This window comes from Odocoileus virginianus, chromosome 1 (assembly GCF_023699985.2).
Source record: "Odocoileus virginianus isolate 20LAN1187 ecotype Illinois chromosome 1, Ovbor_1.2, whole genome shotgun sequence".
NCBI classification, from domain to species: Eukaryota; Metazoa; Chordata; class Mammalia; order Artiodactyla; family Cervidae; genus Odocoileus; species Odocoileus virginianus.
The window spans coordinates 99,491,809-99,508,047 of NC_069674.1; the positions used below are offsets into that span (position 1 = coordinate 99,491,809).

Consider the following 16,239-nt stretch of genomic DNA (forward strand, 5'->3'; position numbering starts at 1 on the left):
TCAAGGGCTGCTCATTCTTAAGTTGAGGACTTTTTCCCCCTGTGGAGTCTGGCGGATTTTAGACTGTCACTGGGTCTTCCTTTAGCCATTTTTCCCTGGAGCAATCACAAATGCTTCTCTCTACAAAGAGATGAAAATATTCCATCTGCCTGACATCCTAAGTGCTGGTTGGAGGTGGGTAGAAATTGCTTTTTGGAGACAGAGCTGACAGCTGAGAGCTCAGTTAATGCTTCGATTTTTGTTTTTAATCTCTTCTCAGATAATACTGTATACCTGCTGGTGGTGAGCCATCCAGATTTTAAGTCCACGGTTGAGTTGTTTAAATTTCAAGAAGAAGAAAAGTCACTTTTGCATCTGAAAACCATCAAACATGAACTTCTGCCTAAGTACTGAGATATGACATATTTCTGTTTTCCTTTAACACCAGGGGATGGTTTGTCTACTTTTAGTGTTTCCTTTTGGCAGGGGTGAGGGGTGATGTGGGGAGATAATGGCAACTCTCCTTTCTTTTTTTTTTTTTTAATTTTATTTTACTTTCAATTATTCCTCTTCTAATGTGCTTTTTCTTCTTATTATTTTTTTAAATTATGAAAGTATGGTAGCACATTTACAGGAGACTAAAGTTAATTAAAGCTTAACATTCAGAAAACTAAGATCATGATATCTAGTCCCATCACTTCATGGCAAACAGATGGGGAAACAGTGGAAACAGTGGCTGACTATTTTTCTGGGCTCCAAAATCCCTGCAGATGGTGACTGCAGCCGTGAAATTTAAAGACCCTTGCTCCTTGGAAGGAAACTTATGACCAACCTAGAGAGCATATTAAAAAGCAGAGACATTACTTTGCCAGCAAAAGTCCATCTAGTCATGGCTATAGTTTTTCCAATAGTCATGTATGGATGTGAGAATTCGACTATAAAGAAAGCTGAGTGCCAAAGAATTGATGCTTTTTAACTGTGGTGTTGGAGAAGACTCTTGAGAGTTCCTTGGACTGCAAGGAGATCCAACCAGTCTATCCTAAAGGAGATCAGTCCTGGGCGTTCACTGGAAGGGCTGATGTTGAAGCTGAAACTCCAATACTTTGGCCACCTGTTGCAAAGAACTGACTCATTGGAAAAGACCCTGATGCTGGGAAAGATTGAAGGCAGGAGGAGAAGGGGACGACAGAGGATGAGATGGCTGGATGGCATCACCAATTCAATGGACATGCTCCTGCCTGCTGCTAAGTCGCTTTAGTCATGTCTGACTCCGTGTGACCCCATAGATGGCAGCCTGTCAGGCTCCTCTGTCCCTGGGATTCTCCAGGCAAGAATACTGGAGTGGGTTGCCATTTCCTTCTCCCAATGGACATGAGTTTGAGTAAACACCAGGAGTTGGTGATGGACAGGGAGGCCTGGAGTGCTGCAGTCCATGGGGTCGCAGAGAGTCGGACACGACTAAGTGACTGAACTGAACTAACTGAAAGTTACATATAGTTTCACTGTATATTATTAATACAATTATTTTTTAAGTAGGTAAATTAAGACTTTTAATTGGAGTTTCAATATCAAATTCTCAAAAACTAATAGACTCAACAGATAGAAAAGTAGAAGGATATAGTAGACCTGAAAAGCACCATGAACCAATTCAACATAATTAAGATTTATACAAATTTCACACAACAGTAGGATACAAATTCTATCCAAGTTCCCATGGACTGTAAATGAGGGCAACTCTCCTTTCTGAACTCCTCCAGATATTCATCCGCAGAGACTTTTGGGGACTCAAGCTCCAGAGAAGACACCCATCCTCTTCCTCCCTCATTTCCCGGGTTGGCTGGATGCTGCTTTATGGCTCCTGGTCCCAGAGAATGTTCCTCTATGCTTTTACCAAGAAAGCACTCTACTCTTCTCCAGAACCAGACTTAGTATCTCAAACCCAAACCGGTTTCATGGAAAGATTTCACCTTTTGAGCTTATTTGTTCTTGACATTTATAGTAAAAGTTGGAATTGTACATGTTTCTCAGAATTAGAAACACAAACCCAAGAGATCTGTGATCCAGTGCCTCTAAGACCTCCCAGAGCTGCTTCTGCTGTTCATTTGCACGTGATTTCTGAAACATCGGCTCTGTGTTAGCAGCCAGCTCTATCCCAGCTTCCTCCACAGCACAACATCTAGAGAAAACACACACACACAGATCCCTGATCCCAACACAAAACTGACATCCTCACTGGCCTTTGCTGTTGTTTAGTCGCTAAGTCGTGTCTGACTCTTTGTGACCCCGTGGACGGTAGCCTGCCAGGCTCCTCTGTCCATGGGATTCTCCAGGCAAGAATACTGGAGTGGGTTGTGGTTTCCCTCTCCAGGGGATCTTCTCAACCCAGGGATGGAACTCACATCTCCTGCATCGCAGGCAGATTCTCTACTGCTGAGCCACAAGGGAAGCCCTAGTGTTCAACAGAATGATGTAATGATGGATTTAAGAAAATAATTTGACACTATCTTCCCACACAGTTTTTATCCTCTAATCGTTGTGATCTTTTTAGAATCTTAACCTCTATTTGAATGATTTACCTGCAGTACTCAATTATCTCAGGATGTGTAAATCTGGATTTCTTTTAAACCATGTGGCACGTACTTGCAGCTGTCTAGCAAAGCACCTGGTAAGTGATGCGTGCTGAGTGTTACCAGGGCCCCTTCCTCTCCTGTCTTACCAGACGGGGCTGAAGCTGAGGAAACTACCGCTGCAGAGAAATCAGGTTACTGGAGGAAGGCAAATTAACCAATTCGTGACCATTACAAACCACAGCCCAGGTCTTCATCTGCATGACAGTTCAGAGAACAGATTTTGGTGGGAGACTTTATTCATACCTTCATTCAACAAATATATTTTGGAAAGAGAATGAGGACATTGAGTGTCTGGAGACAGTGCCAAATATCGAGATCTAAATTAGGGGAAAGTGTGTGGACTAGAGAAGCCAGACTGACGGTAGAAGTGACAGTGATGATAAAAGCTGAATGAGCTTCCGCTATAACTCAGGTGGTGCAATAGCCAATTTAACAGATTATTTTATCAGCTTTTACAAGCATGTTCTTAATTAGGTTTTACTACTATACCATGTTAAATTTAGAACAAATGAAACTGGGAACACTGCTTCAGGGGACACTGTCAGTAAATGGCACAACTGGAATTTTGATCCTTGAGTCTGGAGCTTGAGTCTGGAGCTTCTGCTCTGAGTTGCTATGAAATAGTGAAACTTATTTTATTTCTTTTACCATTTAATCTTGGAAATCTTAGTTTTGTCCAATTTTCTAGGGTTAGGGCATTTTTTTTCCTTTTATTGTTGTTGTTCAATTGCTAAGTCATGTCCAACTCTTTGTGACCCCATGGACTGCAGCACACCAGATTTCCCTGTCCTTTACTATCTCCTGGAGTTTGCTCAAACTCATGTCCATTGAGTTGATGATGCCATCCAAGCATCTCATCCTTTGTTGCCCTCTTCTCCTCCTGCCCTCAATCTTTCCCAGCATTTTTCAGGGTCTTTTCCAGTGAGTCAACTCTTCCCATCAGGTGGCCAAAGTGTTGGAGCTTCAGCTTCAGCATCAGTCCTTCCAATGAATATTCAGGTTGACTTCCTCTAGGATTGACTAGTTTCATCTCCTTACTGTCTAAGAGACTCTCAAGAGTTCTCTCTAGCACCATAGTTTGAAAGCTTCACTTCTTCGGTGCTCAGTCTTCTATATGGTACAACTCTCATATCCGTACATGACTACTTGGCAATTGCAAATGCATTGGTCTTTGGCAATACAGAACCAAACTATAGTTAGTGTCACAGTTAACTAAAATTCTGCTCTCCCAACCCAAGGGTTAGCCATGTATATTTTCCTCTTTGTATTCGATGGTTGTTTATATGGTTGTCTATAGCATTAATGGGCTTCCCTGGTGGCTCAGAGGGTAAAGAATCTGCCTGCAATATGGGTAGGCCTAGGTTTGACCCCTGGGTCGGGCCGATCCTCTGGAGAAGGGAATGGGAACCCATTCCAGTACCCTTGCTTGGAGAATCCCATGGACAGGGGAGTCTGCTGGGCTGTGGTACATGGGGTCACAAAGAGTCGGATACAATTGAGCGACTAATACAACAACAACATAACGTTAATATTGCAATGACTAATCTATTATAATAGAACAGGTTATTAATAACATTTTTGGTCATTATTGATCATTTACAACATGCCAGGCATGGTGCCAAGGTCTTTGATTCATTATTTCATTTTATTCATACCTCAACCTTCCAACATATGGAGAGGCTCAGAGCATAGTGACATGCTGTGGCCACATACCACGTTGAGGGCAAGCACAAATGGAGGATTCAAATGGAGCCCATCAGATTTCAAAGCTATGACTCTAAACCTTTCTGCTCTGCTCTTTTTTTAAAATGAAAAACAGCAAAGGATTAAAAAGCATACTAATTTCATACATTTACCTTTAAAAAAGAGAAGAAAAAAAAAAAAAAACTATCTTTGCAGGCTTCTGCCTGAAGCCCATACAGACTAATCCTAAATTCCTAGACCCCTTTTCTCATATAGGAACAGTGGCTACCATCGATGGAGACTTTGTGAGTGGCAGGCTCGCTGCAAAGCAGACGGCAGGCATTGTTTCATTGTAATTCCCACTGCAATGCCACAAATGAAGATGCTGACCCTTGGTCTTATACTAATGAGCTGTATGACTTTGGGAAAATCATTTAACCTCTCTTTGCAGATGAGAAAACTGAGGCTCTATATGCTTATCAAAGATGCCCAGGAGCCCGGGGCTGTGTCAGAGCTGATGTGCTAGGCCATGACGCCCTCCGCAGTGGAGCTGAGATAATTCTGTCCTGGATAATGGCCCAGAGGAACTTCTGTCACCTCAATCAGCACAGAATGACTCACTGCTCGCTGTTTTACCTATTAAAGCAGAAAAATAGACTCATATATCTTAGATTTTCAGTAACACAGAGAGAATCAAAATCAGAACAACAGCAACAAAAAAAACCACTGCATCCTATTTCTGAGAGTTCTTGATCACGGATATGTCACTCCGTTTAGAATCATGAAACTTTATAACTGAAAGTGACCCTGTAAGGCTGGAAGATAGACCAGTCCATCTCCTCCTTTTTTTTCTTTAACAGATAAGTAAACTGAGGCCCTGGCATATTAAATGATTAACTTTTCCTAGATTACACAGCTAATAGTAGCAGTTCAGTTCAGTCGCTCAGTTCTGTCTGACTCTTTGTGATCCCATGGGCTGCAGCATGCCAGGCTTCCCTGTCCATCACCAACTCCTAGAGCTTACTCAAACTCATGTCCATCGCATCAGTGATGCCATCCAACCATCTCATCCTCTGTCGTCCCCTTCTCCTCCCACCTTCAATCTTTCCCAGCATCAGGGTCTTTTCCAGTGAGTCCACTCTTCTCATCAGGTGGCCAAAGTATTGGAGTTTCAGCTTCAACATCAGTCCTTCCAATGAATATTCAATACGTCCTTTAGGATGGACTAGCTGGATCTCCTTGCAGTCCAAGGAACTCTCAAGAGTCTTCTCCAATACCACAGTTCAAAAGCATCAATTCTTCGGCGCTCAGCTTTCGTTATAGTCGAACTCTCACATCCATACATGACCACTGGAAAAACCATAGCCTTGACTAGATGGACCTTTGTTGGCAAAGAATGTCTCTGGTTTTTAATATGCTGTCTAGGTTGGTCATAGCTTTTCTTCCAAGGAGCAAGTGACTTTTAATTTCATGGCTACAGTGATTTTGGAGCCCAAGAAAAGAAAGTCTGTTACTGTTTCCATTGTTTCCCCATCTATTTGCCACCAAGTGATGGGACCGGATGCCATGACCTTAGTTTTCTGAATGTTGAGCTTTAAGCGAACTTTTTCACTCTCCTCTTTCACTTTTATCAAGAGTCTCTGCAGTTCTTTACTTTCTGCCATAAGGGTGGTGTCATCTGTGTTTCTGAGGTTATTGATGTTTCTCCCAGCAATCTTGATTCCAGCTTGTGCTTCTTCCAGCCCAGCGTTTCTCATGATGTACTCTGCATATAAGTTAGATAAGCAGGGTGACAATATACAGCCTTGATGTACTCCTTTCCTTATTTAGAACCAGTCTGTTGGTCCATGTGGCAGAGCTATAACTAAAATGCGAGTCTCAAGATTGTTGGGTTTTTTCCCACTGCCTGGCGCTGCCTTGAACTGCTCTATACGAGCATAAACCAATGTGGCCTGGATAATGATTCCTGGACTAATTTAATGTCTATGGAGCTTAGTCTGTCTACACACACACACACACACACACACACACACACACACACACCCCACGGCACTCTTTTCCATGACACAGTTAATAGGTTTTGTTCTGTTCCTTTGCTATAATCACCTCTTTGGGTTTCTTCAGGTAATTACTGTCTTTGAGGATTGCGTAGGCAGGACTGATCGCACATAGTTCTGGGCTGTAACAGCTGCTGTGAAGTTTCCGTCGCACATTCTGATTTTATGAGTATTTATTCATGAACGCCAGTGTGTAAGCCTGCCAGGTACCATGCCGTCACCTGCCTGTGTCATATGTGTATGTTTCAATTGCAGTTTGAATGACCTTGTTGCTGTGGGCCGTGAACACTTCTATGCCACCAATGATCACTATTTTGTCGACCACTACATGAAATCCTGGGAATTATATTTGGGTCTAGCATGGTCAAATGTTGTTTACTACAGTCCAGATGACGTTCGAGTGGTGGCCAGTGGATTTGATTTTGCTAATGGAATCAGCATGTCACCTGACAGCAAGTACATGAACTCCTTAAAATACCACATTTGTCCCGAGATTCTCATTCGACATATTTAGAGCATATTCATCTTCTACAAAGGGGATACATTCTAGCATGTTTTCCAGTAAAAGGAAATTGGGGAAAATGTAAAATATCTTAATTTCCAGGGGGTAAAATATATCAAATCATAATTTACTGTTTTGTGAAGGCATACTCTTTTAAGGCTTTCCAGGTGGTGCAGTGCTAAAGACTCCACCTGCCACTGCAGGAGGCACAAGAGGCAAGGGTTCGATCCCTGAGTTGGGAAGGTCCCTTGGAGGAGGGCAAGGCAACCCACTCCAGTATTCTGGAGAATCCCACGGACAGAGGAGCCTGGTGGGCTAGCTCATGGGGTCACAAAGAGTTGGACATGACTGAACAACTGAGTACGCATACTCTTTTAAATTCCTTTTTTGGGGGGAGTGCATTTCAAGAGGGGGCACATACAAAAAACATTTAGTATGATTTTGCTTCCTTTGAAGGATGATTTTTGAGTATATCATGAGATTAACAGTTTGTGAGTATGTTTATATCTGTAGCACTGGTTTGTGACATGACAGATTTTGTACCAAAATGTAAATCAAGCCACTGCTTCCTTCATCAAGAGAGTGTTACTATGGGGAAAGAGTCAGCTTCATAAGTAGTATGCTTAGTGATGTAGTTGATTCATATTATTTTCCGGTGGTCACCCTTTAATAATTCACAGAGCGGGTCTGGGGACCACACTTTGGGTAAGAGTGGTGTATGTATAAAATCCTCTTCATCTCGTATTATTAAGCATTTGTAACATACTTAGAGGGCTAGTGACATATTCAGAGAGTAGTAACATATATAGAGAAAGCAGCACAGTTTTAAATTACTCATATCATCTCCTGGTCCTCAAAAATAGCAGATAATCACACAGTCATTTCTCTCTTTGTTCTGGGAGGCACTGTGCTTAGACTGACCAGAGATCTTCATGATGAATGTGACACTGTCCTCACATAGAGGGGAGGGCGTCTTCTCTCAGATCCAGGCCAAGCACTTGTCTTCTCTTGTATTTACTGTGGCCTAAAACAAGGGGTGAAATGCAAAACCTGGGGCTTGCCATTATGTTGACAAACCAAGAAAAGCAATGTCATGCTTTTGTTCCCAGATGCTAAGAACTGGCATTAGAGTTAAATGCCTTGCCTACTAGTTAGGGCCAACTAGTTTCCCATCTTTGGAAATAACTTCTCAGGGATTAAAACTCCCCTGTATACCATCAACTCATTGAGTTCTTTCAGAATTCAGTGTGTTTTGAGACAGCTTCCGTTTTCCAGTCTCTGAGCAAAGTTCTCCCCCAGGAAGAGTTATTTTGCTTTCACGGTAACCTTCTGAATTGCTTCCCTTCATGGGCTTTGATGTAGCTCTTTCTTCTTTGAAGGTATGTCTATATAGCTGAATGGCTGGCTCATAAGATTCATGTGTATGAAAAGCATGCTAATTGGACTTTAACTCCATTGAAGGTAAGATGTATTAACACTATAAGTTTGTGGGGTGATAATTAGATTCTAATTGATTTGTGAAATTAGAAGTGAGGAAAAAGCATTGTCTAATTGGAGTGGGTGAGAATCAATTTTTCACTCCTTTATTAGGAGGCATCAGCATCGTCTGGATTTGTTGTTCACTTTTGCTCAGCGGCAGAGTGGGACGTGGCAGACCACACACATCATCTCTGTAATTTTGATTCTCTCTGTTCTCGTGAATTTCCGGCTTGGAAGTGTGTTCTTCACTTTTCTCTTCCCTCCTCTCTCCCTTCCTCTTCCCCTCCTTCCCCCCTTTCCTCCTCCGTGTTGATAGAACAGACAATAGCCTCAGCTTGCACACAACAGCACTCAGCACAGTATTTATAAAGCCCGGGTACTCGAGATGGCCACCAGGTGGTGACATGACCAGCTCTGCCTCCAACCCTTGGCCGCGCTGCTGAGCCTGTCCTGTCTGAGTATTTCTGGAACTCTCCTGGCGATGTGCTTCCTCAGGATGGGGCACTTGTCCCTCTGCTTCGGTATTCTTCCTCCAGGTCTTCACACCTCTCTCCTTCACATCCTTCCAGATTTCACTGAAATGTCACTTCAGTGAGGCCTTCCCCGGCTGCTTATTCTTAACCTACAGCTCTGCTTCTCCCGAGACAAATGCGCGCGCACACACACTTCCTATCTCTATTATGGCTTAATTTTTTCCCTTCAGCATCCTTTGCTAACACGTTTTGCATTCATATTTTCCTTCTTCTCCCCAGTGTCTGTCTGCCTGTCCCACGAGGGTATAAGTGTCACAGGACAGATACTTTCTCTGTGTGTTCCGGGGACAGTTCCCACACCCCGTAGGCACTCAACGAATGAATTGTTAAGTTAACATGCTGGGGCCGGGCATTCTTCAGGGGTTCATCGTTACCTGTACCAATTCTGATCCGGTCTGAAGGTTTGGATCAAGAGGGGTAGAAACACAAAGGAGCGGAAAGAAGAAGTGTGAGTTAAGCGGAGCATTATGAAAATGATGCTTTAGAAAAGTCTTTCCGCCCACGGCACTGTGAAGCGCTGTCGCCTGTGACTGTGCCCGTCAGCGCTTCTCAGGGACCGTCGTGAGGGGCTTTATTCCGAGGAAATTACCTCAAAGCCACATCACATATAATATCATGTTTGACACTAAAAATCGTTGACAGGCCTAGTTTGGTATTCGCTGCAGTAAAATGGAATTTCACACACTCAGACTGGCTGAGGGAGTAAAAACAAATTCTGGTTATCACAATAGATACTTCTGCAAACTGAAAGTTAAAGGATTTTATAAGAATAAAACCCCATCCAAGGTACATTCAACACCGAACGATAAAGGTCCTACTCCTGTCGATTGAGGGCAAAGTTTATTTCAGGTTTGGCTCCCACTTCTGGCAGAAAATCCTGCTGGTGTCCTGACATAATAATTCAGGTGAGACTCCACCCTCCTCAACTAGGTAATGTCATTCTTTCTTTTGGAGGATCATGTTAATCAAATCCAGTTGATTACTACTGGAGTGCCAAGAAATTTGACAAACTAGTTGGGGTTGTTATTAGAATTTGTGATGAAATGTGGATAAGTCTGTGTCCTAAGTGTAGTGTATATATGGAATGAAATATTACTCAGCCCTAAAAAGGAATGGAGTGATTCATGCTAGAACACCAATGAATTTGAAGACATGCTAAGTGACGTTATTATGCTAGGAATATTTAGCATAAAAGTCCTTATGCTAGACACAAAAGGACAAATATTCTATGACTCCACTTACATGTGGTACCTAGAAGAAGCAAATTCATAAGGAGAGAGCAGGATAGGGGTGACCAGGGGATGGGGAAGGGAGGAAAGGGGAGCTATTCGGTACAGCTTCTGTTTGGGATGATGAAAGGGTCTGGGAATGGAATGTGATGGATTCATGACATTTTGAATGCACCTGATGCTACTGAGTTGTACACTGAAAAATGGTTAAAATGACCAATTTCATGTTATGCATATTTTACCACGATAAACATGATCCCTTCTTCAAAACATTTTCCAAGACACAGTCAATGAATTAGTCTCACTTCAGTGAATTCCAGTTCTCTAAAAACTGGGATGTTTGTTAATAGAGGATACCATTTTCTCCCAAAGAGAATCATTTATTAAGTTTCCTTGACCAAGGAATGCAAACGTTTCCACTGGACTTTGTGGAAGGGTGACACATGGTCTGTACCTGCGTCTTGGTGAGTTGGTATTGCTGGGAATCATGGATTTGCAAGGAAGAGTTTATTGCTGAGGCCAGGATGGGCTCCCTGTTGGACTGTCCAGCTCTTCCTGGGCAGAACACAGTCCTGCCCCTTGCTCAGCTGGTGCATGTGGCAGGAGCTTATTACTGGTGTGAAGAATGAATGGGTCCCTAGGCTTCTGGGTCCTCCCACTCTCACTGCCTACCCTCATCTCTGCAAGTTTTTATCTGCTGCGGAATTCACTGGTTGGCCATGACCCCTTCCAAAGATAGTAGCAGCGCCCTGAAACAAACATTTTCCTCCCAGAAAGATGAACCGATTTGCAGGGCAATAGGGCAGGGATGTAGAGAACAGATGTGTGGACGCACTGTGAGAAGGGGAGGGTGGGGCCAATCGAGAGAGTAGTACTGAATATCTATGCTCCCAAGTGTGAAATAGATAGCTAGTGGGAACCTGCTGGAAAGAACAGGGAGCTCAGAGCAATGCTCTGTGATGACCTAGAGGTGTGGGATGGCAGCTGGGGGTGAGAGGGAGGTTCTAGAGGGCGGGGATGATACACACACACACATATATATCGCCTCCCTATCTATATAGATAGATAGCTGATTCGCTTCATTATACAGCAGAAACTAACACACACAACATTGTACAGCAATTATGCTCTGATTGAAAAAAAGAAGAAGAATTTAACATATCCACCTAGAATGCCTGACACTGGGGTAGATGGGGTTTGGGGATGGAGAAGACTTGGAGATGATTTTGGCCAGAGGATGTTTACTCGACCACCTCCCTTGGCCAAACTTGCCTGTTTCCAGGGTAGGAATGAGTGATGGTGCTGCGTGAAGGTGAAAAGGAGGCCCTGCTTCAACCCTTGAGCATCCTTGTCCCATCACAGCCCAGGTAGGGAGAGCTCTCACTTTGAGTAGAAAGCACAGGGTTTTCACGGTTGGCTGCCCATGCTCTGGCCTTTGTGATGAGTCGCCGCCAGTTATTCCAGGCTCTCTGGGCACTGAGGTATGCTGGCCTCTGTTTGAGGTACATGGTATATATTGTTTATCCAACTGAGAGTTAGAGGTAGACAAATAGATGTGATTTCTCCCCGGTAGAATGCAGCCAAGATGATGAATGATGGAATTAAGAATCGTTGGTATTATTTATGATCCTGGTACAAAGCCGTGACAGCAATCTATGCAGTCAACACATGCTCGCAACTTATATTTAGAGAATAAACAGCAGAAGAACAGGGAGTTGAATAACATCAGGAAGCTGAAGAAGAAACTCTTCCTCAACTTCAAGGCACAAATTAGACCCCGGGTGACCATTTCTCCACTGGCTGCACAGCCTATGATTAGCCATTAAAGAAGAACCTACACTTCACTGATGCTATCATCAGAAATGAACCCACATTTCCTGGTTGTTTTCTGAATGCTTATAAAAATATCATTTGCACATGCCGTTTCTTAGAAGGAACTGTTTTATGCTGCACTGAAAACTTTTTTTTTTTTCACTTTCAGTTTTTAAGTTCATGCACAGATGTTAGTCCAAATGCTTTCATATCACTTTTAATAGTCTTTCTTGGTTTTTCTGATCTTCCCCTTTCCTCACGTTCTGGAAAATGGCAAAATACTAACACAGATGGAGAGCTAGGGGAATTCCCTGAGTGCTAGTGAAATGGGGCAGGGGCAGAACTGTCTTATCCCTGGAGCAGGTGTACGCTGCCCAAGGATGCCGTGAGTTTTCTCTAATGTGTTGCTCCATCTCCTCTCAAATTTTTTTTTATTGCTTTTTGTCTTTCTCCCCTTGGTTTTCATCTACAAGTCTCTGGACTGTGAGACACTCGTGGATAACATATCCGTGGATCCTGTGACAGGGGACCTTTGGGTTGGCTGCCATCCCAATGCCATGAAAATCTTCTCCTATGACCCGGAGAATCCTCCTGGATCAGAGGTTAGTTTGAGAAAAGACTCATGTCAGCGCCCTCATTCCCAGCTAGTTTTCTGTTGAAAACATAAATCTCAATTATATGTGCACATAAAAGAGAGACGTGTATAGATGACCTAAATGACCCGATAAAAAACAGAATCTGACTTTGGGAGGCATTTGAGACCGAGTCTAGGTGGGAGACAGATGGTACCTGCAAACTGGGTGATGTGGGGGGTTTAATGAGGGCGCTGTGTACAGAGGTGCGGGCGCAGGGAGGGAAATGAACGGGGGGAGGGTAACGTGGTACCCCAGGGCCCCCCGGGAGGTAGGCATGGTTACCAGAAGCCCACAGAAGGTGAGAGCTGTGTGCGGAGAAGGTGCTGGGAGCGGAACTGGCCTCTGGTTGAGGGATGGAGCCAGCCGGATGCAGCCACGGCCCCACACGGGGTGGGGGCGCCTGGGTAGACACTCCGCCTCCTTCTCAGGCTGCCCATCCCTCTCTGCTGCTGGGAGGTGGCGGGCCAGGGCGCCCCGAGCAGGCTCCGGAAAGGCTGAGCGGAGTGGAGGGTGAGCCTGGAGGGCTGGGTTAGGACAGCCAGCACGGGATTGGGCTCCATATCTTTATTTCGGTAGTGAGTTGCTCAGACTTGGCCATTCACAATAGTTTAAAAAATATAACAGACCACATTGTTATGGGCTACACACAGTGTGTTACCTGCCTTCCTATTCAACACCCTCTTCCTGGGTGTCAGTACATTTGCCAGTTCATGTAATAGAGCAGTTGTAAAGCAGAGATACCATTGTCTCCAAACCTTCTGGGCAAAATGGGAACATAAATCCTTGCTGGAAAGATCTGAGCTTGAAAGACCTCTTCTATCTTAGTTTTAGTACCCAAAGACTCTATTCATGTCAATGGCCTTTTTTCCAGAAGATTATTTTGACAGTGCAAGCAAGAATTTGAAACTCACTTTGCCGTGAGAATTTGATTGTTTACTGTGACTTAACGAGGGTTTTCTACTCGGTTTTCAGGTTGTACTAATCATGCTGGCTATTTAAGTCAAGTCCTCGGTATACTTTTTGGCGTAGTTTACTGTTATGCATTCTTTTTAAGGGGCTCCCCTGGAGAAGGAAATGGCAACCCACCCCAGTATTCTGGCCTGGAGAATCCCATGGACAGAGGAGCCTGGTGGGCTACAGTCCATGGGGTCTCAGAGTTGGACATGACTGAGCAACTGAGCATGCATTCTTTTTAAAGCTTTAACAGTCAGTCTCATTACCCCTAAAAACATTTTTTTAAAAGTCCGTGTCTCTTGGATAAGAAACAAAAGCCAAATATGTATTTCTAATTACATTTTGGCCCTTCATAACCTTTTCTCTGGGTTTACGAGACAATTGTGATTACGGTGAATGGCAATCCTTTGTGCCTTTTGCTAGTTCTTAGCTATTAGGACTGCTGGGTGGTATGCTCAGTAGGATTGCGAAAATGTATGCTCTGGCGTGTTCACTGTTCAGAACTGGGCAGAATGTTAGATTCTAATTTGTTCTCGCTTGTAAGCTCATTTGGTGAACTTGAACCATTTGCTACAGCATGGACTCAGTTTGCTGTTCTGGAAAAAAAATGCTTCCTTTCTAGTGATGAATCTGGTAAAGAATAGCAAAAAGTAATAAGCACCCATTATCTAATGCACTGCCCCTCAGAAGAGTGACTTAGTTTTAATAGAAAGTGGCTTCCTAAAGCCAAGGTGCACCACCAACTATTTCCCAGTAAGTAACTACAGCCTGTGAATGCTTCAGCAATTTCCTAAAACATCTATTTTTGGTGCCCGCTGTTTTGGAGTGGTCCTTTTAAATGCGCGCATGGACCTTTTAACGAGCATTCCTAATCTGTCATATTCAGTGTTTCTATATGTCAGTATCTGTTCTTCAAGTCATTGTATTTTATCTTAAAGCCTTCAAAAGAATACCAACTTAAAGATGAAAGGGAATTTAGAGTTAATATAGTCCCACCTGAGCGGGGCATGACAACCCACTCCAGTATTCTTGCCTGGAGAATCCCATGGACAGAGGAGCCTCGTGGGCTGCCGCCCATAAGGTTGCACAGAGTCGGACAGGACTGAAGCGACACAGCACAGCACGCAGCCCCACCCGTCTCATTCTACAGATGAGAGAGGAACAGAAAGTGGGAGAGCACAGACACAACCCTGGGCTCCTGCCTTACAGTGAGCTTGTGATAGTATGTGACTCGTGTGAAGTTACCATCGCCAAAATTGTCAATTATTGGCTATCGTGTGTAGTCAACTTGAATACTACTATACGGCTGCTAATGATATAATAACACTTCTACTCAACTAAATGAAGGAAATTGAACTCATAAGATCTTACATATGAGGATCTGGGGCCTTAAGTTCAGAGGAATAATGAGTGTGGAGGAGAGGTATGTTCTTTTTGGGCAACACTCTTTTTTTTGTTTTGTTTTCATTCCCATATTTAAAAACCAAGAATTAAGTGTAAACATCCAGATTCCAAGCTTACCTGAAAAGACACAACAAGTGGCCTGAATTTCAGCATGGCAATGCTTGACTCTCACTGAGTAACCCCAGCTCCATCCTGCAGGGTACCACAGTGCTCCTGATGGCCTCACGCCCAGGCTATGTTACTGCCTCACTGTTCTTGCTTCTATAGGTCGTTAGGGTGTCTATCTTTGTTAAAGATGATCTGATCAGAATCTGTCATTTTTGCCAATGAGGAAATAGATATCTATAGCGAGTCATTTTGGAACAACATGTGGTTCACCTAAAAGTTTCTTCTTATGGAGAAATGACCCCATATTTAAAGCTATGTCTCGAGTGACTTTAAAAAATACTAATGTAATGTCATTTTTGGATAGGTACTGCAAATCCAGAACATTTTAACAGAAGAACCCAAAGTTACAGTGGTTTATGCAGAGGATGGTAAAGTGTTACATGGAAGTACGGTGGCTTCGGTATACAAGGGGAAAATGCTGGTTGGAACCGTGTTCCACAAAGCTCTTTACTGTGAGCTCTGACTGGCTGACCTGCACCCAGGCCCTGACACGTGGGAGCTCTTTACGATGACTGCTGCCACATCTGAGGGGCCACAGGGATCTCAACAGTGAACACTGACCCGAAACCTGGACATCACAGGAGATGGAGGTCTGTTTAGCTGGGAACAGATACTATGCATATGGCTTTTTTGGGCATGTAATATCAAATCAATCTTGGACTATCTGAAAACCTCACTTACCAATGGAAATCCTTTAAATAAAATTGCTAAAATCATTGCATCAGCTGTCAGGTCTTAAGTATTTTAACTTTATGTGACCCAGAAAGTCTTCTCCCGAAAACACGTGTTCCCTGGAGCACGTGAGCTTACTGCTGCCTGTCCTGTCTTGTCAGGGAGCAGGATGACGTCACACGTCATCAATGCCCCAGCACGCAGAGCCGGACAGCCAGACATGCTACCGAGGCGTCCTCAGCCCCAGGCTCACCTGACCGTCGCACTTCCTGGCGCACTCAGACTCATTCCCATTTTCCCTTCCAGATACAACATTCCCAGTAATGGCTCAGTGGTAAAGAGTCTGCCTGCCAATGCAGGAGATGTGGGTTCAGCCCCTGGGTCAGGAAGATCCCTTGGAGAAAGGAAGGGCAACCCACTCCAGTATTCTTGTCTGGAAAATCCCGCAGACCAAGAAACCTGGTGGGCTGCAGTCTATATGGGGCTGCAAAGAGTTGGACAT

At 43.8% G+C, this 16,239-nt stretch overlaps 1 protein-coding gene across 1 annotated transcript in view; it reads left to right on the top strand.

Moving 5' to 3' along the window:
* Nucleotides 1-15,786, top strand: part of PON1 (paraoxonase 1) — a 31,312-nt gene extending 15,526 nt beyond the window's left edge. Inside the window, exons 5-9 of the mRNA XM_020882682.2 lie at nucleotides 260-386; nucleotides 6,605-6,805; nucleotides 8,231-8,312; nucleotides 12,378-12,506; nucleotides 15,370-15,786. Of these exons, the coding sequence (XP_020738341.2) occupies nucleotides 260-386; nucleotides 6,605-6,805; nucleotides 8,231-8,312; nucleotides 12,378-12,506; nucleotides 15,370-15,528 (698 nt within the window). The 3' untranslated portion in view covers nucleotides 15,529-15,786. The remainder of the gene's footprint in view (nucleotides 1-259; nucleotides 387-6,604; nucleotides 6,806-8,230; nucleotides 8,313-12,377; nucleotides 12,507-15,369) is intronic.
* The last annotated feature ends 453 nt before the right edge of the window (nucleotides 15,787-16,239 follow it).